The 26,228-nt window shown below is 53.6% G+C and overlaps 10 protein-coding genes across 10 annotated transcripts; 5 read left to right on the top strand and 5 right to left on the bottom strand.

Moving 5' to 3' along the window:
• Positions 1-690: 690 nt before the first annotated feature.
• LAESUDRAFT_719507 (uncharacterized protein) lies at positions 691-1,772 on the top strand. The gene is made up of 5 exons (XM_040907646.1): positions 691-848; positions 898-968; positions 1,019-1,573; positions 1,632-1,685; positions 1,739-1,772. The coding sequence occupies exon 3, from the start codon at positions 1,106-1,108 to the stop codon at positions 1,406-1,408; it is 303 nt and encodes a 100-aa protein (XP_040770693.1). The 5' UTR covers positions 691-848; positions 898-968; positions 1,019-1,105; the 3' UTR covers positions 1,409-1,573; positions 1,632-1,685; positions 1,739-1,772.
• A 2,155-nt stretch (positions 1,773-3,927) lies between these two features.
• Positions 3,928-5,637, bottom strand: LAESUDRAFT_808634 (uncharacterized protein; the record flags this gene model as incomplete). The annotated part of the gene is made up of 3 exons (XM_040914081.1): positions 5,516-5,637; positions 4,013-5,457; positions 3,928-3,963 (listed from the first exon to the last, which is right to left on the bottom strand). The coding sequence occupies exons 1-3, from the start codon at positions 5,538-5,540 to the stop codon at positions 3,928-3,930; spliced, it is 1,506 nt and encodes a 501-aa protein (XP_040770692.1). The 5' UTR covers positions 5,541-5,637.
• A 2,181-nt stretch (positions 5,638-7,818) lies between these two features.
• On the top strand, positions 7,819-10,632 carry LAESUDRAFT_719505 (alpha/beta-hydrolase). Its single transcript, XM_040907645.1, has 6 exons — positions 7,819-7,998; positions 8,046-9,035; positions 9,090-9,645; positions 9,699-9,754; positions 9,809-10,132; positions 10,189-10,632. Exons 1-6 carry the CDS (start codon positions 7,897-7,899, stop codon positions 10,468-10,470), a joined length of 2,310 nt encoding a protein of 769 aa, XP_040770691.1. The 5' UTR covers positions 7,819-7,896; the 3' UTR covers positions 10,471-10,632.
• A 72-nt stretch (positions 10,633-10,704) lies between these two features.
• LAESUDRAFT_669556 (transcription initiation protein spt4) lies at positions 10,705-11,389 on the bottom strand. The gene is made up of 3 exons (XM_040905403.1): positions 11,185-11,389; positions 11,013-11,121; positions 10,705-10,954 (listed from the first exon to the last, which is right to left on the bottom strand). The coding sequence occupies exons 1-3, from the start codon at positions 11,317-11,319 to the stop codon at positions 10,833-10,835; spliced, it is 366 nt and encodes a 121-aa protein (XP_040770690.1). The 5' UTR covers positions 11,320-11,389; the 3' UTR covers positions 10,705-10,832.
• A 72-nt stretch (positions 11,390-11,461) lies between these two features.
• Positions 11,462-12,715, top strand: LAESUDRAFT_719503 (uncharacterized protein). Its single transcript, XM_040907644.1, has 4 exons — positions 11,462-11,608; positions 11,662-11,785; positions 11,839-12,127; positions 12,186-12,715. Exons 1-4 carry the CDS (start codon positions 11,511-11,513, stop codon positions 12,527-12,529), a joined length of 855 nt encoding a protein of 284 aa, XP_040770689.1. The 5' UTR covers positions 11,462-11,510; the 3' UTR covers positions 12,530-12,715.
• Positions 12,716-13,101: 386 nt separating this feature from the next.
• Positions 13,102-13,685, top strand: LAESUDRAFT_808630 (uncharacterized protein; the record flags this gene model as incomplete). The annotated part of the gene is made up of 2 exons (XM_040914080.1): positions 13,102-13,137; positions 13,191-13,685. The coding sequence occupies 2 exons, from the start codon at positions 13,102-13,104 to the stop codon at positions 13,683-13,685; spliced, it is 531 nt and encodes a 176-aa protein (XP_040770688.1).
• A 48-nt stretch (positions 13,686-13,733) lies between these two features.
• LAESUDRAFT_719502 (uncharacterized protein) lies at positions 13,734-20,235 on the bottom strand. Its single transcript, XM_040907643.1, has 7 exons — positions 19,487-20,235; positions 15,953-18,889; positions 15,653-15,903; positions 15,492-15,588; positions 14,748-15,440; positions 13,966-14,691; positions 13,734-13,913 (listed from the first exon to the last, which is right to left on the bottom strand). The coding sequence occupies exons 1-6, from the start codon at positions 19,857-19,859 to the stop codon at positions 13,985-13,987; spliced, it is 5,058 nt and encodes a 1,685-aa protein (XP_040770687.1). The 5' UTR covers positions 19,860-20,235; the 3' UTR covers positions 13,734-13,913; positions 13,966-13,984.
• A 228-nt stretch (positions 20,236-20,463) lies between these two features.
• On the top strand, positions 20,464-23,241 carry LAESUDRAFT_719501 (uncharacterized protein). The gene is made up of 5 exons (XM_040907642.1): positions 20,464-20,728; positions 20,782-21,720; positions 21,773-22,386; positions 22,448-22,558; positions 22,616-23,241. Exons 1-5 carry the CDS (start codon positions 20,503-20,505, stop codon positions 22,877-22,879), a joined length of 2,154 nt encoding a protein of 717 aa, XP_040770686.1. The 5' UTR covers positions 20,464-20,502; the 3' UTR covers positions 22,880-23,241.
• A 52-nt stretch (positions 23,242-23,293) lies between these two features.
• Positions 23,294-24,367, bottom strand: LAESUDRAFT_639198 (NAD(P)-binding protein; the record flags this gene model as incomplete). Its single annotated transcript, XM_040903527.1, has 2 exons — positions 23,294-23,899; positions 23,951-24,367. 2 exons carry the CDS (start codon positions 24,365-24,367, stop codon positions 23,294-23,296), a joined length of 1,023 nt encoding a protein of 340 aa, XP_040770685.1.
• A 300-nt stretch (positions 24,368-24,667) lies between these two features.
• Positions 24,668-25,929, bottom strand: LAESUDRAFT_719499 (ARF/SAR superfamily). The gene is made up of 6 exons (XM_040907641.1): positions 25,779-25,929; positions 25,616-25,726; positions 25,537-25,553; positions 25,344-25,489; positions 25,200-25,280; positions 24,668-25,123 (listed from the first exon to the last, which is right to left on the bottom strand). The coding sequence occupies exons 1-6, from the start codon at positions 25,841-25,843 to the stop codon at positions 24,932-24,934; spliced, it is 612 nt and encodes a 203-aa protein (XP_040770684.1). The 5' UTR covers positions 25,844-25,929; the 3' UTR covers positions 24,668-24,931.
• Positions 25,930-26,228: the final 299 nt, after the last annotated feature.

The following is a 26,228-nucleotide window of genomic DNA, read 5'->3' as shown; positions in this document are numbered from 1 at the left end:
GGACGTCGAGATGACTGGTGATATGGCGATATACCCAATTGAAACCTGGTGTGGGCATTCAATTCGGACGATAACGCACACGGTCATGCCACGTAACTGGACTTTTCAGGTCCGGGCTCACCCTCCCGTCCGAGCGACCATACGTTGCGTCGCACAATTCACTGTTCGAGCAGCCCTCCTGTGTGGCCTACGCTTGGCCGATCTCGCCGTTGTGCGTCGGCGGCGATGTGCGCTCGACGGACCTGCGAGTCAACGATCTCCTGGGCTTGTCAAAAACGCATGCCTCCAAAATCGTCTGGATGCTTACGGCGAGCGACGGTCGGCGGAGATGGAGAGATCGGCCATGTGCGCGAGGCAGAGCGGGCGGGTCGATGCGTGCAGCGTCACCGTCGTCGAGGATCATGTGCGCGACGAGCGTGGTGCCGGTGGCCGATGAGGCGGCGTCGAAAAGCGGGTGGTGGCCTCGGAGCACGGCAGCTTGTAGGTGGCCCAGAAGATGTGCTCAGTTACAAGCTTGATCTGGCCGGATGGACTGTGGAATGGCAGAGTTATTTTGGCGCGAGGAGGTGATTGCGCGTCGCGGATCCTCTCGAGATTAATTGCCTCTGCGTCGCCGGGGATGTTGAGCCATGACGTGAGCCGCGGAGGACGCGGATCGGGAGGAGCAGAATGCGCGGGCACACGCGATCGGCGACGCGTCATTGGCTGCAGTGCCCGGTCTCTTCACCCAGTGGTTGGCGACGAACTCGGTTACTTTGAGCCTCTAGACACTCAAATCCCTGAGCGCGTCTGGAGGCTCTCGATGTCAAACTGAAGGAAACCGTATCTCAGAAAGCACCCAAAGTCATGTAAGATGCATGTGCCGCCATCATCACATATCCATTGACCGTCCTTCAGTTAGCCTCCTGAGCAACCAGGACACGGTCAAGGTCTCAGGGTTTTAGGTCGCTCACCTCGATCGTCATCTGGTAAGTGGCCATCTATCCTCCCGGATTCATCAAGTCGGACGTGTTCCTAGGGTATCACAGAGAAGAATGTGTATTGCGAGACATGTGGTTTGTCTTCGGTAGATTGCGTCGGACACAACGCGTACATCAAACTCGCCATGCCCGTCCTTCACATTGGCTATTTCAGGCATACCATCTCGATCCTTCAATGCATATGCAAGGCCTGCGCGCGCGTGCTGCTCGAGGAGCCCGACTGGCGGACGTACCTCAAGCGCTTTCGCCGACCGAATCTCGAGAACATCCAGTGGCAGGCGCTCTGCAAAGCCGTCAACGCGCGCGCGCGACAATGTATAGCCCATACTGCTCGACGCGAACGGCACAGTGAAGAAGGTGGGCGCGCTCAAGATCATACGCGACAAGTTCCGCGTGAAGAAGACCACGAAAGAGATGGAGAAGTGTAAGATGACGCTCGCGCCGGCGGTCGAAGTGCAGAAGGAGCTGGGCATGTACTCTTATAATTTTTCAGGCCGGACACTGTGGTAGCAGTCCGTGCCCATTTCAGTTCCCCAGTGACCTCGTTAGAGTGCGTATGAGTTGTGTAAACAGCTGGGGAACTGACTACCTAGGTATGTATTTTATGCTACCTTCTGCCCTTTTTCCCTGTGTGTTTCATTCCGTCTCCAGGTACCGCTTCTGACGTGTTTCACCACCGCAAAACCTTTGTGCTCGGCACGCCAGGTGCGTATCTAAGTGCATGCTGCACTTGGACTTCCAACATGTATATCAGTAAGGTGGTGCATGAAGACTTGAATGCCGAGTCTGTTCAAGTGGATTACAAACGAGGTGCACATTGCTGCTGTGTGGTTATAAGCAGGTGCTCATCTTTCGTGTAGGACTGCGAGATGCTCGGTCTGCAGCCCTAGTATGGCTGACCGGAAGAATACATCTGACAATTTATATCCGTGCCACCTAGGAGATGGCTTAAACAGTAGAGCTGACAGAAATCATATTGAGCAGTGCACTCATCAAGCAGGGTCTTGTCAAATCATATGTATATCTGATTATCATACACAACCCTTTAATGTCAAAAATGGTCAAACCAAAGCATAGCATAACTTTTGAACATACAGACTGCTTGAAATGAATCAAACAATGAAGAACATGAATATTTCAAAAAAAAAAAAAGGCAAAACATTAGACAGGACAGCAACTTTTTCTTGACATTATCAAATTTGTGAACATTTCTGTTGAAAGTATAGCAAAAGGACATGCATCACAGCTGTAAGCTACATAAGAAAAGGTCATGAAAATTACCACAATCCAACATTCACAATGCCTCTGGCATCCCATGCAGTGAACATAGAGCATATATGAACTTTTATTTTGTGTTTTGCACCCTTCTTTATTTCCTCATCATTATATACAGGAAGAGCAAAGTGTATCCAAACCATTTTCAGTTTTGAGAACTTTTCATGCTTGGTGACCTGATTGATGAGATTTTCACTATGTTCATTCAAATTTTCTAGATAGTTTTCAAGCATGGACTTTGTCAAATGCTTTCTATCAGGTATAAATGTCATAGACAGCTCTTCAAGCTGAGTGCTTGTGATCTGTGAAAGAGTACTTGCAACACTGTTCCACAAAGTGTTCCATGGATGACCATTCCATATTTTCAGTGAAAGACTGGTTAAGTTGATGCAATGGGCCAAAGCTATCTGTTTATCTATAGTTTCACCTTGGTTAGATATTTTTTTACTAGCACTAAGCTATGCAACAGACTTACCAGCTGGAAATGCACCTTGTATATCTAAATTGAATATCTGAATAGAACCTTTTGAGATCTCTAGTATCTTGTTTAGATGATCCACCATTGAAGGTTTAAACTTTGAGGAATAAAGGTCAAGTTTCTTCAAAGTATGAGGAGCCAATGCTCTGACAAGCCAGCTAATAATAGCAGGACCTTTGTTGTAACGATCAAAATTATTGTGAAGCTTCAATGTTTGCAGCTGAATCTGAGACCCAATAGAAACAAAATCAGAAGTGACTGGCAAAGCTAAGCTTTGATCACCATCTGACAAGTATTTTATGTCGAGCAGCTTTAGATAAGCAAGCTTGGGAAAAGCACCAAGAAAAGTCTGCATTTTAGTAGGATGTTTATCAGATATATCCTTTAATTTGATCTCTGTGACTGAGTTGAACAAGTATGGAATGGCTGACAGAAAATCAGGCTTATAAAAGCATTCAGGATACCATGGATTTGTTTCATCACTTCTAATTTTAAGCTGTGTTGCCCTGCATGCATATCTGCTGAAAGATTTGACATGCAAAAAGTGTCCAATCGCTGGAGCCCATGAAATGTGAGCCAGTTGCAGAGTTTTAAGATTAGAAAATGAGCATATAAAATGCATGAATTCAACAAGGCTATAAAATTGACAATCTAACAACTGTATCTCAGTGACAGAGGTGAACTGTGCAACTGAGGTGAAGAAGCTGGGATGAAGTTGTTGCCTAGTATGCCAGTTGACATCCCTGATGCCAAGAGTCTTGAAGTGATTGCAAATATGACCAAGAATGTGAGGCACAATATGAACAAAGGGCTTCTCACTATCCTCAAAAAGCATCAAATCTTTCAAAGGGCTAGATCCCTTCATGTAACCTGAGCTGATAATAATTTGAGCCAGCTCATAAAATTCAGCATAACTTTCTAGCTCCACTGTATCAGACAGATGCTCTTTGCTAAGCTTTTTCCATGCTTTGCAAGTGAGGGCACAATTGGCCAATGCTCGTGGTTCTGACCATGTCAAGTTCTTCATGATGTTATGCACAAGCTCAGGAGCCAGATAAGGGGCTATCCATGCTGGGACAGGCAAAGGGCCCATGATCGCTGGACCAGGCAGAGAGGTCTGATCGACAGCAGCAGGAAGGCCTGCTGCAGGGGCTGTGATAGAAAGTCCTGAAGAGACTGACGTGGACAAATGTTCTATACTGGATGATGCAGGAAAAGATGCATCACTAGCTATAGCAGGCTGAGAATCTTTATGAACTGTAGAAGCTGTAGAGCCCACATCAAATGCAGGAGCCTTGATCATGAATCCTTCACTGGCTGAAGGAGGGGAAATTCCAATATCAACAGTGGTAGAAATGCATTGTGAGGCAGAAGGACAGTCCATGGAGACAGGTGCAATGTGACCTGTAGAAGGCAGGCATCCTTCATTGACCATAGCAGCCAAATGTCCCTCAACAGCCATAGTGGTCAGATGAACTTGACCAATCATAGCAGCCAAGTGTTCTTCATTCACAGTAGTAGCCAAGTATCCTGTATCAGTCACAGCAGCCAGGTGTTCTTCATTCACTGTAGTAGCCAAGTATCCTTGATCAATCATAGCAACCAGGTTTTCTTCATTGACCATTGAAGCCAGTTGGCTTTCGTCAACCATAGCAGTGGAGTGTCCTTCATAGTTCATAGCAGCCTGTAAGCCCGTATCAAGAACAACAGCCTCATTCGGGGATCCCTCGTTTGGTGGGAAAGGCGCGACACCACCAGTGTTGGCAGGAAGCCAGTCCATGCCGACTACAGCAGACGATATCATAGTAACTGGAGCGACGTCGGGCCCCATGTCTGCTCCAACTGGGTGAGGAGACAAGTTCACGCCGTGTGAAGTAGATAAATCAGTGGTGATCGGGCCGAGTATGGGTCCTTCATTCGGATCATCCAATGCAGACTGGAGATCGATGCGGGTCGGCATAGCACCAGGTTCCATCTGGGAAGGCGAGAGACCGATCCCAGCATTGGCAGGAAGCTGGTCCATACCGGCTGCCGCAGATGATATCATAGTAACTGGAGCAACGGCGGGCTCTGTGTCTCTGCCGACCGGGGCAGAAGACAAGTCCTCGTCGTAGGGAGTGGCCAAATCAGTGGTGATCGGGACGAGCACGGGTCCTCCATTCGGGTCAACCAAGACAGACAAGAGATCTATGTGGGTCGAAGTAGCACCAGATTCCGTCTGGGAAGGCGAGAGACCGATGCCAGCATTGGTAGGAAGCCTGTCCATGCCGGCTACAGCAGACGATATCAGAGTGACCGGAGCAACGGCGGGCCCTGTGTCTGTGCCCACCGGGACAGAAAATAGATCCACGCCATATGAAGTGGGTAGATCAGTGGTGATCGGGACGACCACGGGTCCTCCATTCGGGTCAATCAAGGCAGACGGGAGATCGGTGCAGGTCGAAGTAGCACCAGGTTCCATCTGGGAAGGCAAGAGACCGATTACAGCAGATGATATCACAGGAACTGGAGCATCGGCGGGCCCTATGTCTGTGCCCACCGGGACAGAAAATAGGTCCACGCCGTGTGGAGTGGATAAATCGGTGGTGACCGGGACGAGCACGGGCCCTCCATTCGGGTCAACCAAAGCAGACGAGAGATCGATGCGCGAAGCAGCGCCAGGTTCAGTCCCGACAGGGCGAAGACTGTCGTCGACCGCAGGAACGGTGCGATCCATGGCGGATTCTGCGCAGAGTCATGATAGCATCACGATATCGGATGGATAATGGCGAAATAAACTTACCTTCTGAGCGCGCGATGTTGTTCATAGTTGCTTGTGTATGGCAATTGACTGAGATCGAGATGTTCGAGAGAGTACGGCAAGACGTCGACGTTTGAGCGTAGAACGATGCTGGTTGGAGAGAGAGAGAGAGAAGGCGTGAGGCGATGCGCACCGCCTGCTAGCCTGCAGGCAAAGTAAGTTGCCGAGTAAGGTCTGATGCAGACGCTGGGCTTACTGTACGGGCGCCGGTGGCCTGCGCTTGGTGGTGCAAGTTGCCCGGAGCTCCTGACGCTGGCCTACCCAAAGACGCCTCGTGGTACGCGTATCCAAAGCGCAGTCTAGGGCGACGCGGACATGAATGCAGCACAACATTGGTCGAGAAAACCCGCCTCTGTTACTTACTACCTAGGCTTCCCGATCCTTCATGATTGACCGCCCACGAACTGGCGAGCCCGCTTCGGCCTTGCTCCGACCGTTCCGCTACTTCGTCTAGTCCTGGCGGTTCACAAATGTAATAAAAGAACTGTGACCACGAGCTAAACCGAGATCGGCATTCAATGTTCACCGTCTGCGACTGTCGGTCAGAGGTTCTGTGTCTCCTTCCCCATCATGGCGGACGCTACTGAGGCATGCTGCCCCGCAATATAAACATCGATTTGTCAAGCATTAAGTCAACTGCTGGGCCAGTCGTCGCCACCCCGGGAGATACTCGCGATATCAGAGTGCGCTCGGTCATAGATTCGCCTTCACTTCTTGGATAGCGAAAGCACAGACCATGAAGGTTGAAGGTTGAAGGTGTGAGCTTGGAGCTCAGGCTACAGGTGGTTCGTAATAGTCGCTCAATTTATTCGTATATCCGAAGACAACGCGATACCTTGCTCGGGACAAGTTCGCGGACTTCAAACAGCTTCGTTGAACTTTCGCGGTCATTTCTTCTCGCTCTCAGCGAGCTGGTTCCGCTCGGAAAGCCTATGGTTCAACTCTTGCATCCGAGTCACTCGGCGTGCTGCACTGGTCCTTTCCATTTGAATAAACACCGCTACGTTTTTCCGTTCCACGTCATTACGGCTCACTTATTGCAGGTACTACTGTCCACAACTGGCTCGTCGCAATGAGTTCTTTCCTCTTTCTGTGTTCTTCGCAGATACGGTGATATGCGATGCTTCATGGCAAGAATTTACCATTCCATTTCCTCGTTTTCTCAAACAACTCAATGACGGTCTGGGAGACTTCTGTCCCACAGCTGGTTGCTCTCGGTCTCTTCCTGCCTTCTGTTCAGTCCAGAGAGCATTTCATGCGTACTATGAGTGCTTTCGTGCCCTCATTGCGTGTTCTCGCTATGATTCGCTATTAACTGTTCGATAGTACGTCTTTAGTCTTTTTCTACAAGCACCGGAGAGCACAAATAAATGCCAGTTTGATTAAACAGCTATCCGAGCTAAAGTCACGTATAATAAGGTTCTCGCAGCCTCACAACGCGACATGAAAAGATTATTTATCCTCTCGGTATACAATACATACCGCAAGTAATTCAGAGACATTTGATTTGTCAGAAAACGCACAGCATATCAACAAGCATCGCGACGTAGCGAAGTCGACGTTGAGATGTACGCGGAGAACAGTGACAGTGTATCGGACTATCGTAGACGGCTCGCATTCAGTGGCACAGTTTTGGCGGTAGAAGAGTACCGTCTACAACGGAGTATGCGATTTTGTGAGCACACCCGAATGCCAACAGCAAAACTGCTCACTCGTTAACCCCAATAGTGATACCTGTACCGCATGTGATGTGAATACGGTGCAGAGGGACAAATAGGGCGATACAATATGAGCATGTAGCTTACGGTAAGTTTGTCAAAGCAAACGCTGGGCTATGCGCTGCTTGTGTCTCATCCAAAGATTGGCGAGCGTACCGAAAAGCCAAGAAGCTCTTCAATAAGGCCGTAGCACGTATACAACCCAAGCCGGTAGAACAGCATACGTCCCAGTCTGCAAGTGCATCGCCCAGTACAAGAGTTGTCATAGACAGGTTGCATGTTGTAGGAATACCATATGATGTCGATGAGCAATGTGTTGCCTTGAACTCATGTATGAGCCAATATTATGCGAAGAAACGCGTCCGATGTCATGTCGAGCCTCGGACATGTTTAAGTATGTCCACGGACCACAAGTATTATTGAAGATTGTGTGGCAATCTAGTGAGAGGATGGATTTTGTCAAACGAGGGGGAAATGCGAAACGCGTGACATCACGCGTAGTGTGGATCACGAGATCTGTCACGATTCTCAGTGGCACACGCAGCAGACGAGCAAGTCGCGGCTCCCGACTTATGACTGGTGAAGCTTAAGCTTGAAGTCAATCTTTCTGTAGTCGCAACAAACCCACCGTCGGCGTCGTCCACTATGGCGCCGAAATGGGACAAGTATAGCCGACTCGGTCTTGACGTCGCATCGACGGCGACTGCTATTGGGTTCTCCGCCGCCAAGATAGGCACCAAACTGGGGGTATGAGGTCTTGCCTTTGGACTTATTCCCGCTCATCAACTTCACAGTTTTCAATCACACGGGGAATAGCATCCACCGCAGCTGACCTCACAGGCTCTGCGGTGGATCATGCCTTCTTCGGCGGAAGCATCGGTGCGGGATCTCTTCTGGGCGGCGCGGTATCCACCGCCATCTCTACCATCGAAACGCTCGCGCTCGCGCCCATTCTGATCGGCGAGTCTCTCACGTCTACATCCCTGGTTGCTGCGCACTCTACTCTATCTGTTCTGGCAACCATCTTCCCTGGGAGCGATGAGGCCAGCTTTTCTCTTGCGAGTTTTGTTGGACTTGTCCGGAGAGAATGGACTGAGCCGGTTGATAGTGATGGGCTCCCGGAAGAGCGTTATGGAATTGCCCGGGTGATGAAGGCCCTTGTAGGTTGGGCTACGCTGCAAGGCGTAACGAGTCAATGGCAGGAGCATCGGTGGCTCCGGGTCCTGCGAGAACTCGAGGTCCATGATCCACTGGACGTTGGCGCAGAAAGTGACAGCGGACATCACGCGCGAACAAATATCGGCTCAGATGTACATATCACGAACGACGTGATATATCCTAGCCACGGTGGCCAGATTATCACCGCCGACATCGGTGAGACCACATCTGATCTAGCGAGGCTAACAACGGAACGCACGTCCTCTTCCTCGGATGCTGCTCGCATGACCGATGCACAGCTGAAGCAAACGCTCCGCCGTTTGTCCAAGATGGTGCTTGCCGGTTATGGAGGACCCAGTCTCCTGTTCTTTGGTGTTCCCTGGAATACATCTGGCGCGTCATCCAGCTCTTCCGACAAGGAGAAACAAAAGGAGGAATCGAGACTGGCGAGTGCAGTAGGCGCGTCCGAAGTGGAAGTAGCTTCGGGCAGTCGTTCCAACCCTCGCCAAAACAGCACCCATTCCGAGCCAGGAAAGCAGCCATATTCATGGTGGAATGTCTTAATGGGCCGGCATGACCACGAGATATTCCTGGATTCCGCAAACTCTCGTCCTACGGAAACTATCGTGCGTATATCAATGGTATGAATCACCGTAAACTCTGACGCTCTATACCCCAAGGCCTCATCCTCTGGAGATCCAACACCGCCTGCGACGCACGCGCGTCCCTCGACCGCCTACGTTGGCTCTGAAAACCTGATGCCGCGCTTCTGGGTGCTCACGGACCATGCCCGACGGGAAGTCGTGCTCGTCATACGCGGTACAATGAGTCTGAACGAGCTCGCTGTCGACCTCACCTGCGAAGCCGCGCCGTTTGAGCTGCACGCACGGCGGCCGAACTCAAAGGGCAGGCATCATAAGCCTCGATCAGAACCGGAGCCGGAGCCGGAACCGGAGGACGATGCGTGGAGTGAGTTCGACGAAGTGCTGGAGAGCATTCCCGGCGCGTTTCCCATGGACATCTCTACGCCGCCTCGCAAGCGCTCGAAAACAACTACTAACAAGAAGAATGCTACGGTCGACGACCGGCCAGCACCAGTGGTGAACGAGCCGGACACGGACACGTCAGTCCACCTGGTACACGGCGGAATGCTGAAGATGGCGCGAGCGATGGGCGCGCCGGGAAAGCCTGTCCACGTTGCGGTGCGGGATGTGTTGAGGCGGAACCGGGGTTACTGTATGTAACTTACTCGCTCTTACGTTCGATCCGTGAGTAAACTTCGCTCCCAGCTCTCGTACTTTGCGGTCATAGTCTTGGCGCAGGCGTCGCAGCCCTCCTCGCACTGGTGAGATGCTACCCCTCCCTTATTACATCTGCCAACCGTACTGACCCGCCACAGATGTGGGCGAACCCATACACGCGCCTCACCCACCGGCGTTCTGGCTTACCTCAGCGCCGCACCGTCTCCGCATACTGCTTCGCGCCGCCTTGCCTCACATCTCCGCGCCTAGGTAAGATCGCGGGCGAGTCAGGGCTGATCCTGTCGTTTGTGCACTCGCACGATGTCGTCTCGCGGCTCGCGTTGGGCAGCGTGCGGGACCTCGCGCGGTGTGCGATGTGGCTGTGCAAGGCGGAAGAGGCGCACCATGAAGGATATTCGACCATTACCAAACGTGCGTTGAAGTGGACATCGGGGCTCGGGAAGGAGGAGGACACGGAATGGGTGCGTAGAGTCCGCTCATTTGACGTTATCGAGTTTGGTAGTTTATCCGTGTGCAGTTCATTGCGATGCGCAAGACGCTTGAAGCCAATATGCAAATGACCGAGCTCTACCCACCCGGCCGGGTTTGGTGGGCTCTTCGGGACGGCGATCTGCACCCCGCCCACCGCCTGCGGGACGCCGATGGCAAGCTGAAGGGGCCCAGCAGCGGTGAGCAGAAGGTACGCCTGTTCGAGGTGTTAGACGTCCCGCAGGCCTTTGGGCAAATCGTCTTCGCACGGGACATGCTCAGTTCGCATTTGCCGCACCAATATGATCGGGTTTTGCATGATTTACTGTAGGTTATATTCGCTAGTGAAGTTAGTGGAGGATTCTGTTCCGCAGTTGCGCCTTCTTTACAGTACGAGCCCGCTGGTACGGATTGTAGACATCAACTCACCCGGAATAGCTTGTAGCATAGTGTATATAGAGCAATATTGATATGGATGGATTCACGCTCGGAACATTGCAGTTGAGCATCGGACATCACCATCGTCAAGGCATTTTGCGGCGTCAGGTCCCTTCGAGCTGAAAATGGCGTTGCGAAGCTAACATTACAATTGCGAACGAGAGCGAGCCGACTAGACCTTAAATACATGTAAGAAGGACGAGAACCGACGAGACAAATGCGGGTATGAAGAGACAGTGGAAACAAGCTGGTGTCTCAGTCTTGGTCGGACTGATCTCTTGGGCGGTATTTGATGCCGCGGCTTTCGAGCTCTGCCTCGACGTCCTCGGGTATGCGGCCCTTGACACGCACGGCATACATGCCACGGACGTACTTTGCTAAGCATCGTTAAACCTAATAAGCAAACACGCCTGTTTAAGCGAGCTGATTACTCACAGACTCGTTGCCACCGAGCTACCCAGCTCTGCTCAGGGTCAATGACAGCAATCACGCCATCGAAGTGCGTCGTCGTACACGCCTGGATGCGGTCAGGGTATCCTTTCATCTGAGAGTAAGAGATAATACATGAGCAGACGGCAAAGGATTCGATGAGAGCAGCATCACGCACCTGCATGAGCTCCTCGCAGTTTGGGCAGCCGTGCTTCCGGAAATCAGCTGGTGTTTGGATAATGGAGCACAAGAGGCATGCGCGTAGCTGCTTCGCGCGCGGCTGTGGAGGAATGGCTGCTTGTGCTTGCGACATGTCTTCAAGACGAGAAAGCTGGTCGAATTATGCGATTTTCGATGGTGGTCGCTTGAGTGAACGAACAGATCTAGAGGAGGGTGGGCCACCGGTGCTGATTGATTGCCATACATGGCAAGGCGGACTTTGCCGAAAGCCTTATAACTGGTCTCCTCCCGCCACCACTAGGTTCAAGTCGTTGAGCTCAAGTCATGGCACGACGAGCAGCTTGTCTCTTCGTCGCTTTGCTCCCGACAGCCGCGCATGCATTTTCTAACACATATCCGATAGTTGCATGGTCATCGTACAGGCCGGTCCAACATCCATATTAATCTCAGACGCTGTATTGATCGTGGATTACAGTTCGAACACCCTCGACTCTGCGTCGTCATCGCGGTCGGCAGATTCAGGAGTCGTCTTGGAGAGAATTCTATTGAATGATGATGTTTGTCGAAACGATGCTATTGTGCTGATTGATCAGTTGGGTGTATGTGTCGGCTCCTCTTTAATCGTGTCCTATAAGAGCTGACTCGCCGACAGCTACACGCATCGGACCTCCGCAATCTCCCTTCATCAAGCTCATTAGTAGAGTCCCTCAATGTTGCTGCGTCTACTTTGGAGCTTCCATATATGCCTCAAATCAACTCGCCTCCTTTCTCTGAGCTTGCAAGCGCGGTTGCCGAACGCTGTGCCGCGCGACTGGTCTCGCATGAAGCCGGACAGACAGAGGTCGTACACAGTGGAGAGGGGAAACACGTTGTCTGCATTGGGATGCCTTCGCTTGATGGAGTGGACGGTGAGCAGAGGAAGGGAATGATGGTTGAGCACGGTCAGTCGCTTTCGTACTTACCTTAATGCCTGCTAATGCAATGGTCATTCCACCATAGAACTCCAGCTCTCATCCTCACTTGCCTCACTCGCGAAGTCCTTCCCAAAGCATCTCGTCGTTTACGCGGGCTGGCATCCCGCCGTGCATACTCGCCAGCTTCCTTCTCCCTTCTCGTCCACGTCATCCTTGCTCAACTCGACTGCTGCGTTCGCTCCACCTTCCGGCGGCATCCTCGCGCGCTATCAGCTGCTTACGCCCGGCCTCATCCTCTCATTACTTATTGGCTTTTTCGTGCTTGTGCCGACGGTGATGTTTGGTGTATCGGCGCTCGCGGGGATCAAGTCGCCGCTGCAAGGCGAGCCGCCAAAGGGCTTCATTGCATCTGAGAAGAAGAACCAGTAAGGTCTGCGGGAAAGCGGCAGCTGCATTGAAGAGTTAGAGTATGACTCGGATAGGATGCGCAGTTCACAGACGTGCCTGTCATATGTATATATATCACGTTTGTTCTCAGAAGTACGCGTGGAAGATGTGGCCCATATCATTTTTTGGGTCTTCCGTCCGTCCGAATGCCCTCCTCAGAGTCCTCGGTCTAATTCATCGGGCGGCCGGGCCGACTAGCGCTGTGTTCGAGAGGGACCAACTCTCATCCTGTTGACACAGGACCTTCAAATTTTCCGCGGTTTCCTCTTTTATGTAGATTCCTACCGCGACAAACCTATTTACCCGCACGCTCTATAGCACTACTTACGCGCAAGTAACGATTCTTCCTTGGGCAAAAGCCGAACAAAGTCTGTTGGAATAATATTGAGCCGTTGGATAATAATTATAACCCACGGGTTCAATTATTACCCAATGACTTTACACACTCCAGTGGTAGCTAATTGCGCGGTATCGACGATGGCACCGTATATATGCCTTCATTGCCTTGAAAATCTTGACCTCAGCTACCGTCTCCTCAGACGTTGTCATCGACCATGTCGTTCGTTCCCATCCGTGCCCCACCAAGCGCTGTATGTCCGTTCCCCAACTATCATAACTGACGCAGTCTCACACATCGTCGTAGCTCCAAGGCATCGCCGCGGAGGAGGCGCGTTGCATCTTCAGTCGCTTCACAGCTGACACCGCCTGGACGTTAGGCTGTATGCTGCGCGATCGCCTGCGGCGTGCATCGCCCAAGCCAGCAGTCATCAACATCACGCTTGCCAACAGCGACCAGCTCCTCTTTCACGCAGCGACGGGGCCGGGTACTGGCCCGGACAACGACACCTGGGTCGCGCGCAAGCGCCGTGCCGTCCTTCGCTGGGGCGCGAGCACCTGGGCGCTGCACAACAAGTACGGGGGCGACGAAGTGCTGTTTGCATCAAAGTTCCAACTGGGTGCGCGAGGAGGAGAATATGCCATCCACGGCGGCGGATTCCCGGTGCGCGTGAAGGGCGTGGAGGGTGTGATTGGTGTGATTGTGGTGAGCGGGCTGACGATGCAGGAGGACCATGAAGTGATCGTGGAGGTGATTGAGGACTACTTGCAGAAGGTTAAGAGTGGAGAGATTCAGGACTGAGAACCTACAAAGTCATTTGCTAGGAGCAAGAAGGAATTACGGAGTTAAGCAAATGTACCCACATCGTACTCACGTCTGTGGTCGGGATCTTCTGTTGCGAACACGTGCGGAAGTGGGAGTGGTGCATTGTAGTAAATTTGGTGAGTGAATAATAGGTACATTGCGCAGCATCAGCGAACAGCAGTGATAAGATTATCCAGTGGTATTTCCATCCAGAAACAATTATTGCTAGTAGAAACAGTGACCAGAATATAACAAGGGCGGTACAAAATACAGTACTCACGGATGCTTGCACACGCTCAGGACTCCACAGGCTCTCCCGACAATGCCATGCTCATCGCCTCCAATGCGACAAGATGCAACGGCAGCCCATGACAATCGCGAGATCCCCACCTCGCGCGGGCTAATGTCGCCAAAGCGTGGAAGTTATGCATGACGTCACGTAGCGTCTGCTCCTCCTCGCCCGTCGTTGTCTCCCCGTCTTCTTTCTGCGACTCAACTGATGCGTGGGAAGGCCGCCTGAACGACGACTTCGGAGAGCATGCGATATGCAGTTGATAAACGTTCACCATCGAGATGGTCGTATGGTCAGTCCGCGCGGGGACATGAATTAGACTGCTCATGCTAGGCACGCGAGCATAGACGTGCCGTTGAAGAAGTTCATCGCCTTCGCAATCGGGGACAAACGACAGATCTGCCGCGCCTCGATTTAGCACACCGGCGGAGCTCGCGCTGTGGCTAGATAGACACAGAGTAGGATCAGCAGCAGTTGACGGGAAGAGCGCATACGTCGTTGAGCTTGTGTCGATCATCACTGCTCCTGACTGCGTGCGTGGAGAGAGGCGTGCCGAGACAGAGCCGGGAGGCGATTTGGATTTCGTGAGAGGACCACGGCTTGGTGCTAGGAACGACCATGGCTGTTCGTAATCTACAGTCAGAAGAGTGACGTGAAGAGCAGGGATGTCGGCCGAGGTGGACACAACGTTCTCGAGATGGTCAATCCATGCTAGGCAAGCAAATCAGTACTAGTAAGACAACGCAATGACAACGCTATTGACTCACCGTCCACTTCGTTCATTCCAATCACCCCCATCCTTGCCACCACGAGCTTCCATTCCACATTGGCACGTGCAGCGAAGCTACGCGCAAAGGACCACACTTGGTTGACGACGAACGCCTCGACAGATTCTTCAGGCACCAGCCATGCTTCCACGGCACTTTCCTCTCCCCTTTCGTCTACACATGCCGCTACAAGCCATCGCCCGCAAGGCGTCAGCGTATAGGCAGCGTGCAGCATGGTATGCCTGTCAACCACGTCGAGAGAGCTGGGTCTCGACTCGAAAGCAAACGTTACGTGAGGGACGTGCTCAGTATTCCGCGCTGAACTTGCCGAAGTTGGACGAGCAAGCGCAAATGCAGGCGCATGGAGACTCGTCCGAATGCGCATGCTGTGTGCAAACAACCTACGTGACATGGAACGTTCCACAGGCTGGAGGATTCGATCGTAAACATCTGCGACGAATGCTTCCAATCCTCTATGAAGCAAGCGGGGATCGCCATACTCATCAGCTATGAGAGTCTCCGGGGCAAAATGATATAGCACGTCTGTATCGGGGTGCGCCTTATTTGCACGTTTCACTGCCGTGAAAAAATTGCGCAAGACCGTAGAACGAAGAGCCATGACAGAGGGTGGTGTGATGATATAGAAAACAAGGTATGTTCCGGGGTGACGAGGTAGAGTTGCAACGTAGTTTGCTAAAAGAGGATGAGTAATGGTGAGGCATCAATACGACACGAACCACGGACCCAGTGACTTTTTGAGTTCCTCAAAACGTACTGGGACCAGGCCAGGCTTCGATGGATTGTTTGTACTTCCGGGCATATGTATTCCATAGTTCCTAGCCTGATGCAAAACATCATCAAAATCTGGTAATGATGGCCGCTTCACTACAGGCCGAGGGGCTTACCGCATATGTCGCAGAGACCTTGGCCAGCCACCTGCATACTTCATCCTCTCTTTCGTCTCCTGAAGCCTCGAAGAAGACATATGCAGTGACGTCCTTCTTGCCAGCACGGGGTCCAAGGCCAAGCTTTTCCCAAAACCGTAGCGCAGATGGCATGACTTGGATCACAGCGTTAGATTTCTCGACGTTAAGCATGGGCGGCTCTAACAAGCAGAAAGCCGTGCGATCGGAGACGTCCACAGGGATGGAATGCCCTGCTTACTTCAAATCAGCACAAAACAAATCGATTGTGGAGAAACATACCGGGATGAGACAATGCGCGGAGGCTGATAGGCGATTGCATCGCTCCAGTGCCATCTAACAGAGACATAACACCCTTAACATCGGCCTGCCACACATCCGTAGCTGTCCTCACAGAAGTACCGGACGCGGACAAATTGACCCTCCAGGCGTCTGCCCACACGGCGTTCTCTACAATCTCCTTCACGAGCATTTTGGCGGCAGCCTCAAGAGACTTTGCTCTCTCCGAGGAAGCCCCCATGATGGCAGCGGGCGAGACAGGCGTCGGTACGGATATCGGTACTGCGCTGCTGCCTATATTGCTACCGGCTGACCCTGGAGGCCTTAATGGTGCGCATAGCGGCAAGAGGCGGGCGTGATGGAACTGAGTCTGTAACAAGGTTGGACCGAGCGGCAGATATGATGGTGGCGGTGTCGATGGCCGCGAGTATGCAGTTGCATCATCGTCATCCATCCATCCATCGTCCTCGTCGGAATCTATGTCTGACCTTGAGTTCTCCAAAGTCGGTGACGGCGCCCAGCTCTCCCACTCCTCATATTCCCTAGCCCATGATGGCGAGGAATGCACCTCACGCACGCCATGCTCCAATCCCTTCCGTTTAATCCCAATCAACTTTCGTACGACCCCGATCCTCGGGTCAGTCGCAAGGTTGTATTTGTACTTCCACCCGCTCATGACAGACGGGGCAGAAGACGGGAAGTACACCTGTTCTAGCCGGTCTTCGCTATCGGGAGGACTGGGCAGCGCGAACTTTCCAAACAAATACTTGCTGTCGGCTAGTTTATGGCTGGGTGCGAACGGGATAGGGTCGAAGTCGCTCGGTCCCAAGGCATACGGGCTGACTTTATGACTTGCATGGACACCGTGTTGGTCGAGAATCTGGACAGTAGGTGTGGCGGGAGCAGATTGTGTCGTAGACGTCTTCGTTGGCGATGGGGCAAGCAGTTCGGGTGCGGGCAGCAGCTCATCCAAATTGGGCGTGAGCCCCTCTCCGGCAGCATGGTGCGGCCATGGTGATGGCTGCGTCGTCTCAACTGAAGGCGGCCCCGGACCCGACAGATGTACTGATTCACCCATCCGCTGAGGGGAAAAGCCCAATTGCATTGCTCCACTGGCTGGTATCAGACCCTCAACTTTCATACCCTGGTCGTTGAAGGTTGAGGATCGGGATACGATGGGCGTATGTGATTGCGCGGCGGGTGCATCGAAGAAATTGAAGTCGTCATCCGTGAAGACGCCGAACCCGTCGTCCATATCTATATCGAAGGCGCCGCCGCCACGCGTGCCCATGTTCATGCCTATGTTATAGCCCTCCATGTCATACGACGACATATCGACATCCATGAAGTCGTTGGTTCCAGCTTGCCAGGAATTGTCGAAGTCAGCAAAGGTGTCTAGAGGTGGCACGATATCTCTGTCAACGTTCGCGGGCGGCTCAGTTGGAGAAGGTCCAACGAGCGGTTCGGTCAGATCGACATCCATCTGAGCCTCTGCAGGATTGTTGGGTTGCACATCGCCAGTCTTTTCTTCTTCCTCATCTTCGATGGGCGGAGAGGGAGAGGCATCTGCTGGAGGTGAGAAGAGCGAATTGATGGAAGAGTCCTCGGATGACGGGGGTGCGGCCTCCTCAGTCTCTTCTGCGGGTTCGTGTGGTGGTTGTTGAGGCTCTTCCAGGCGTTCAGCAACCGACGGGACTGGCGTCACTGGTCGCGCTAATGGTAGCACCTCTGGAATAGTAGGTGTTGACTCCGGGGGAATACTGACACTTGTCGAGATAGAAACATTATTTCCTGGCCCTCGTGCCCTCAACCCGGCACTCTCCCGCTCCCGCTTCAACCTCTCGCGTTCTCTCTCTCGCTCCTTCGAAACCGAATCGACATATGCACTTGCTCCCACCGCGACCCTTTGCACGTCCCGCAAGTACGGCCTCGTTGCAAGCGTTAGGTTGCGGAAAGCCTGCAGGCTCTCCGACGCCGGCGAAACCGTATATGTATGCATCTGCGGACGACGCAAGATCGGCGATACGAGCTGCTCGGACTCCGGCATGGACGAGGGCGTCGCAACGTTCGCTGCTGAAGCAACGAGGGTGGGTGGGATTGTGACAGAGGGGGGAGGCGGGGATGCTTGTAACTGTGCAGGAAGTTCAGGCTCGTATGGGAGGGGTGTCCGCGCATGTATGGACGGCGAGTTGGGGTGGTACGCAAGACAGAGGCGTATAGGCCAGATAATCGGCGTACCCTTGTCCTCGCCTTGCTTGTTCTGCACCGCAAGCCACGCAATCACATACATAACCTTTCGATCCACCTGAGATGCACCAACCCCGTTCTGTTGCATCTTCATATCCAGTGCGCCCTTCCAATCGCCCGCGCCAAAGCCGAGGAGCGCTTCCTCGAACTGAGTCGTGAGCGCTGACGTTGGGCCCGTGTACGTGTTGAGATAATAGGCAGGCACTCCATGAGGGAGAATCGTGATCGGCGTGCCCGAGGGCACAGAGAGTGGGCACTGCAGCGGGAGGTAGAACGTCGGCCTCAGAATTGGATGTATCACGATGCGCGTCTGGGCGAGTTGCACGTCCAAATGTGCGTGTATGAGCGGGCGACCTCGCGCGCGATGCTCCCAGCCTGCGCCCCATTCAGATTCGGATGCTGAGGGAGAAGGACCGAGAAGGAAGCCGTCCCTGAGCCGCGTCGCGCGTCGACTACGAGGCTTGAGCATAGATTCGGTGGCGATGTCATCGATCAATCGTAAGCGGATGGCATTGAGGAGGTAATGCAGGGGTAGACGGAGGGGCTTGCGTGGGAAGAGGATGGCTGATGAGGATGCAGACGAAAGGTTGCGGGGTACGTGAGTGAGACATTCGGTGCATGGAGTGAGTTGGTCAGCGCATTTGGCGGAACATGGATAGATGGCAGATGGGGTGAAGTTTGTGGGCCCGGTGGCTGCGGGTTGATATGAATTAGCATGTGAGGCATTGCATAGGAAAGACTGTGTATTCAAGATAACTCGAGCTAAGGTGGCCTTTGGAGTGGCGCACTCTGCATTCCTAATTCCCACCCGTAGACCACCCAAATGGAACACTGTCAGATACTGGTGCGCCTTTCGCCAGTCACTACAGTCCCAAACACCTCATACTGCGATGCAGAGATGAGGACGTCCAACGTTGGAGCCTCAATACATATTGGCAGCCGCGCTATCATTTGCTATCATCACAGTCTGGAGGACAAATACATCGTGCGTAGACGTCACAACAACAAAAATTGGTTGACGCATCAAGGAGACGGTGAGCTGACGATGTCGCGGAAACCGCGCGAGCACCCGAGCGGGATATCCGCCCTGAATGCTGACAGCTTAAAGGCAACACGTGAATGGACAGGGAGAGTAGATCCCTTCCAGGATTGACATAGGCATGAACAAAAAGATCGTATTTCGAATGCATTCGTGGGCGCCTATCACTTGCTCGGAGGCAGTGGACTACCCACACCGCATGCTTCGTGGTAGCAATTCTGGAAAACTGTTTGATCAAGGAAGGAACTCACAAGCTAACCCGTCAAATTGCAATGCATTCAAAGCAGCATGTGCCTCGGAAGTCCGGTCGGTGGAACCGAACGCAAAGACATACAGCGCAGACACATCCTTCGTAATATGGACGCTTGGTAGCAGCGAATCGAGGAAATGGCGTTTCGCATTTTGCGAGAGAATCTTGCGACGAGCGAGTTCTATGAGATTGAGAGGATCGCGCAAAGGCTGCGAGGATGCGCTTGTGAATACAGAGTAGGCGATAAGGGGGTTGTCGGGGAGGGAGATAATCGAGCCGAGTATGGGTGAAGCTAGAGAGACGGTTGGGGGACACTGGGCTAGAACAGAGGTACCAATAGTGTCTTGAGCCATTGAATGAGGCCTAGCCGCCATTGAGACAACTTTCGACGTTCAGATGGAAGCAAGAATGGACATGCAATGATGGGAGACTCCTCCTGCCAGCACAGCGTTTGCAGAGCCCGGATGCGAATTCCGCTCGTTGAGCTCGTCCGCTTTGCAACCGCAGGAATAGACGAGAACAGACGTGCACTTGAGATCTGAGCAGCCCGAGTTGGTCGGTTACAGCATCATGCATGAGCAATAATAATCGAGGGCAGGTGGTGGCACGCGGTAAAGCCGCATGCAATTCTGGCTGGTCGTACGAGAAAGCCTCCGAGACGACATTTCTGAATGTCAGAAGAAATGCCAGTTCATTGAAAATGAGCTTTATTGTACGCATACATTTATCAAGTTCGCAGCAGCAGAACACCTCAGCCAAGTGGCCTCAGCCAAGGCAGGCGCCCGAGATTGCGCTGCAGATTCGTCCGTGTCACGGTCACATCAAACACGTTTATTCCGCGAGGTTGGGCGTATTCATCACAAAACTGCCTCTTATAGGCTGGTAGTTGCTTAATATGGTATTTTTAAACTCCGTCATGCCATCAGCATCAGCACGCGTGTCACAAAGTCCAAATTTTGATGTGACCCGTTGGCCACCTGTCGCCTCTCATCTCCCTCCCACCCCCGCCACACCAAAATGCAGCCAACATCCCGTCCTGCATCCACCTCTACCCATCCTGCTGTCTCTCCTAATCCTCGTCCTCCCCAGCACCAGGTCAACACGCAGACAAAAGTCTTTGATTCGTCTCATGGTCGCCTGCTGTGTCTCGCCGACATTCGTGGCCGTCTTTCTGCTCTGAACGATCTTGCACGAGAAGCGAATGCATCTGCCATCATCCACACTGGCGATTTTGGCTTTTTCGGTGCGTATGCTGTCCAGCTGTACGCGTTGCGACGCGCTGATGGCGCCCTGCAGAGGCATCCAGCCTTGAGAGAATCAACGACAGGACGCTCCGCCACCTGACCATGTATTCGCCACTCATACCCACTGCGCAGCGCAATCATCTTCTCGCGCCAGAAAACAACGCCGCTACGATACGTTCCACTGTCCAAATCTCGCTGTTGTCCGAATTTCCTCTTCTCCTCTCCGGCCAGATCAAGCTCCATGTGCCCGTGTACACCGTATGGGGCGCCTGCGAGGACGTTGCCGTGCTCGAAAAATTCCGTTCAGGCCAGTACGACATCGACAACCTCAACATTCTCGACGAAGCCACCACCCGCCTCCTCGACATTGGTGGCGTCAAGCTCCGCCTGCTCGGCATCGGTGGCGCGCTCGTCCCGCACAAGATGTTCGACAACGGCGATGGCAGTGCTACTATCGCCGGCGGCCAGGGCACCATGTGGACGACCGCGCTGCAGATCGGTGAGCTCGTCGACACCTCACAGCGTGTCTTCGATCCCACCGAGACCCGCATGCTCGTCACACACACCAGCCCGGGCCGCGAAGGCATCATCAACCAGCTTGGCCTCGTGCTCAAGGCGGACCTCACCATCTCCGCCGGCCTCCACTTCCGGTACGCGTCCTCATACAACGAGTTCAGCGTGCAGAGCGACTTTGAGGGCCTGCGCCACAAGCTACTCCTCGGCAAGGAGGGCTTCGACAAGGTCTGGGAGAGCGTCAAGTCGCAGGTGGACCAGGTGATCGACGAGCACCAGCGTGTGCTCCTGGACAAAGCGCTGTCGGTCATCGAGCGTATACCCCCGCCGACGCATCAGCCCGGACCAAATGGACAGATCGGTCAAGAGGAGCCCGCATGGAAGAACTGCTGGAATTGGAACTTGTGTGACGCCGCGTATGGTTCGCTCGTACTGGACATCAAGGATGGAAGGGTGAGCGCGGAGCTGAAGAGCCAAGGTGAGTGTCATGGTCGTGTGGCGCATTGCTCGAGCTGAAAAAACCCGCCCAGGCTTCAACTACGCCTATCGCCGCACGGTAACGCCTGCTGTCCCCACACCAGGCTCTGCGACGTCCGCTCTGCCAGCAGCAGCAGCAGCTGGAGCAGGCAGTGGTACAGGCGCCACACCGGCGACCACCAAAGGCGCCGGCACACCGATCACGTCTGACAAGCCCCTCCCACCGCACCTCGCACCCAAATCAAAACCGTCGACTCCCCCACCGAACGCGTCCACATCCCCATCCGCACCGGAGACGCCGAAGGATGCAAAGCCAAATGGCGCAGACAAGTTGGAGCGGAAGAAGGAACGGAAGAAGGAGCGCAAGCAGCAGGAGAGGGCGGAGCGCGACGTGGCGAAGGACGGTGGGAGCAAGCCCGCGACGCCGGTGCCCGAGGGCGCTGGCAGCCCGACGGGGCATCAGATCAAGTCGGGCAAGGCGACGCCGGATGTGGGTGCGGAGGCGAAGCCAGAGGACCGTGTGACGTCTCCGGCGACGGAGAGCACGGGGGTGCGGACGCCGACGGGCAGGCGGCCTCCACGGAACCCGTGGACGATCTTTATGCGGCTGCAGGTGTCCGCGGACGAGCAGGAGGTGCGCGAGTTCTTTGGCGATGCAAAGGCGGGCGTGAGTATTTTTTGCGGTTTTTCTGGATCGTGTCACTGAGCGAAGCGACCCGGTCATGCAGATCACGCGCGTCAACTATCCGCCGACGTATGCCGGGCGGGAGAAGAAGATCGTGTACATCGAGTTTGGCGACGAGGCGGCCATGAAGGCCGGGCTCACGCACAGCGGCGAGGTCAGTCGGTCCCAATCCTCTTGCATCGGTCATCGTCTGACCGATCGTGCGTTGCAGAAATTGAAGGATACGATCCCCGAGGTGAAGCAGGCGACCGACAAGGAGTCGCGTACGGGCGAGAACGGCGGTCCCGGACGAGGGTATGGCGGGCGGGGAGGATTCCGCGGCGGGAGAGGCGGAGGGTTCGCTGCGCGTGGATTGGCGGGCGCGGGCCTCACACGAGGTGGTCCGCCGCATCACAACGTTAACAGCAACGGTGAGAGACGCCCGAACGGCGAGGTGCCCTCTTCGGATGCGCCTAAGCCAGCGGAGGGCTCGTAAGACGGTGGTCCGCTTTCATGATGCATGATGACTTGGTTACGGAGGACCAGTAGGTAGTTGTTCCACGTAGTAGTTATTCGTTTCGTTATTTGCTCCACTCTGCTGTAGGCTTTTTGACGTCTTGATGCTCGGCGATGCGCCTCTATGTTCTCTCATACATATGCTTACGGTAATGCGAGGCCCTTCATGATTTCTTGCAGCAACCGAACAAGCAAGGAATCCGATTCCTCCCAAACTAGACAAAGAGTCAATTGGATTAAGTATGCGAATTCTACGTCTGTACATCGGCCAGGACATAATTACCGAGGAGTGTATTCATACAGGGATCTCATGCGTTGTGAACAACAATACATAATACATTCCGTTCCATTATACTTCCAGAGTCTGATTCCATGCGAAAACATCGTCTCCAGTTCACTGCAAGTCCTCTCCAAGCAATTCCTTCGTCAATTTCACGCACAGGTTCCAGAAATTCGCCGAAATGCTGTCGTCTTTAGCGAGCTTGCTCTCCTGGTCAGGCTTCCCATACGGCTCGGAATAATACTTGCCCTGGAAATTCTTCCAGTTTTCCTCGGAGATATCTGCACTCGTCGCCGCCCATAGGCTGGCCTCTGCTCCCTCCGGAGCGCTCTTGCCAGCCGCGCGTGTCAGCGCCTCGAGCACCTTGCCGATCACGCCGTACGACTCCGACCACGCCTTCTGGACATCAGTGTCGACAGCGCCCGGATGCACAGAGATGACGAGAACGGGCCGATTGGAAGGAAGGTCCGCGAGCTTGCGCTTGACGAGCTCGCGCGCGAAGAATATGAGGCCGAGTTTGGTGCGCCCGTAAAGCATCACTCCATCGCCATCTTTGTTGATTTCCTCTTTGGAGAGGAACTTGGTTGTGCTCGGTGCCATACGATGCATCTCGGAACTCTGCATGACGATGCGGACCGTCGCGGGAGGGGCGATCATGGCGGTTTTCTTCATGAGAGGGAGAAGACGAAGCACGAAGACGTGGTGCGCGAGGTTGTTCACCTAAGAGAACCGTGAACATCATCACTGGACGCGTATTCGTTTGCAACCCACCTCAAAGTGCCGCTCAAGCCCATCATTCGTTAGTCCATGCGGCGCCTGCCCGATGCCAGCGTTGCAGATGATAATATCAAGGCGCTTCTCCTGCTGTGCGAGCTTTCTCGCAAGCACGTCCACCTCTGCCAACTTGCCAAAATCGACGCCGTGCCACTCGACGGTACCCGCGGAATTGGCTTCCTGGAGAGCCTTGTTCAGGTCCGCCTCAGCGTGCTTGCCATGCTCCTCATTCGCAGAGACTATGATCACGCGCGCATTTGCCTTTGCGAGGGCGAGGGCGTCGTAGTATCCGATGCCAGCGGAGCCGCCAGTGACGATGGCAACGCGGCCAGAGAGGTCGGGGATGCTTTCTGGGCGGAAACGGCGACTGAGGAGAGTCGCGGGGTTGGCAGTGTCGGGGAGAAAAGAGCTCATCGTCGGTGCAGGTGGTGGGGGACAGGGTGGGGAGTTGGATCAAACACTTCGAGGACACATTGCGCGTGTACTGGCATTTATGTATGAGCGGCGAGAAGGAGAGTGATTGCGTTGCCAATGACGCGACCGGTCAAACGTCATAGCTCCTTCGGCCCTTTATGGCATCCCGCCTTCCTCTTTTGGTGCTCTCGTCAGTGCAGGAGTTCCATTCTCGCTGGATTGGCTTACGCAATGAAGGTACTTGCATGACAGGTTTCGAAGGAATCAAAACTCAATTCGATAACCGATACTAGTTCTCGTCAGCTTACCTCTGCGATCCTCACCTGGCTACCCCTTCGTTGCACCCTAAGTATAATGTTGACCGAGACCTAGACATCGAGACGGTGGTGCGATATTCCAATACATGTTGAAGAGGTTGATCATGAGCACACGAAACGTCAGAAGAGACCGGTAAACACGCAAGATATAGCCAACTAGACGCGGGGAAATGGGCACGGCATGAAAGTAGGTGGGCGGCAGCCTTCTAGATGGTCTCGTGAGTGCACATTGTAATGATGGTGCAAATTATGACACAGATATAGTGGCAGGCTTGAACGTGGGGTGTGGCGCTGTATCTCCGATTGCCGTTGAGTAATATAACCTCCTTGCAACATCGTCCACCACCCAGTCGAGACCCTCGACGAGATTTTCACCCGTCACCGCACTGCATGGGAGGATCTTCCAATGGTGCGACTTGATCGAGAGGAGGCCCAAGGCCTGCAAGAATACAAGAGCATCGTTCGGGATCAGCATTGGCAGCTCGCACGACATTCACTGTAACAAAGCCACGCACGTTCCGGATCTCTGCACTCGTTAGCGAGCCTTGCAGGTCCTGCTTGTTCGCAAATATGAGCAGCGATGCACCAGCAAGTCGCTACATTTGCGTGCAACGTCTTCAGTGCCAATCAAAACAGAGATAAGCAATGGCGAGGCTCACGTCCTCCAACAGCAAGCTATGGAGCTCCTCCCTACAATCCTGCATGCGCATCCGATCGCTCGAGTCGACGACCCACACGAGCGCATCCGTCTGCTCGAAATAATTCCGCCAGTAAGGCCGAAGCGTGCGCTGGCCGCCAACGTCCCCTGCGGAGCGTTCAGCCTCCTGTGTGTATACCCTCCATGTCACGCACATATGTTCAAAGTGTAGCTGCACGCCAAGCCTCAGCCTTCAGCAGGCGACGCCTCGAATATCGACGCGAGCTGGCTCACTTGCGATGCACAAACGTCTTGATGTTGAACCCGAGGGTAGGGCTAATGCCGCTAATGTCCTCCCCATTCAGCTTCTTCAGTATTGTCGTTTTGCCCGCGTTGTCGAGTCCTCTGCAGCGCGAGCCGTCTGATAATATCCGCAAGAATGACTGGGACCGCGTACAGGAAGAGGATCCGCATCTCCTTCTCCTTCTGGCGATTCTTCCGGATGATCGTGAAAAGGCCCATCACAGTGCTTGACGTACGACACAACAGACGGAGCGATGATATAGCTGCAGAACTGAACGACGACAAGGAGAGGGAGGAAAGGTGAAGACAACAAAGCTGGGACGGGAGTTGTCTGTTGCACGGCTAATATCCCATCAACGATCACGGAGATCATTATCTCACGTTTGTGATCGCGACGCCACAACCGGGTCAACTACGACGTCTACTTGACTTCGTTTCTGTGGCTTTCGATGCTCTCCGCATTCGCGGAAGTCTGGCTCTCCTTGTGCTTGCAAGCTAGGTGGCAGGTGTTGTGCATCGCTCCGCTCTCGCATTTGTTCTGCGCTTCAACCGTTCTCGGACTGTCAAATTACTTAGATTCCGCCTAAGGTATTGATCTCACGGA

Source organism: Laetiporus sulphureus (genome assembly GCF_001632365.1).
Source record: "Laetiporus sulphureus 93-53 unplaced genomic scaffold LAESUscaffold_1, whole genome shotgun sequence".
NCBI lineage: Eukaryota > Fungi > Basidiomycota > Agaricomycetes > Polyporales > Laetiporaceae > Laetiporus > Laetiporus sulphureus.
This window is presented reverse-complemented; position numbering and strand designations above follow the sequence as displayed.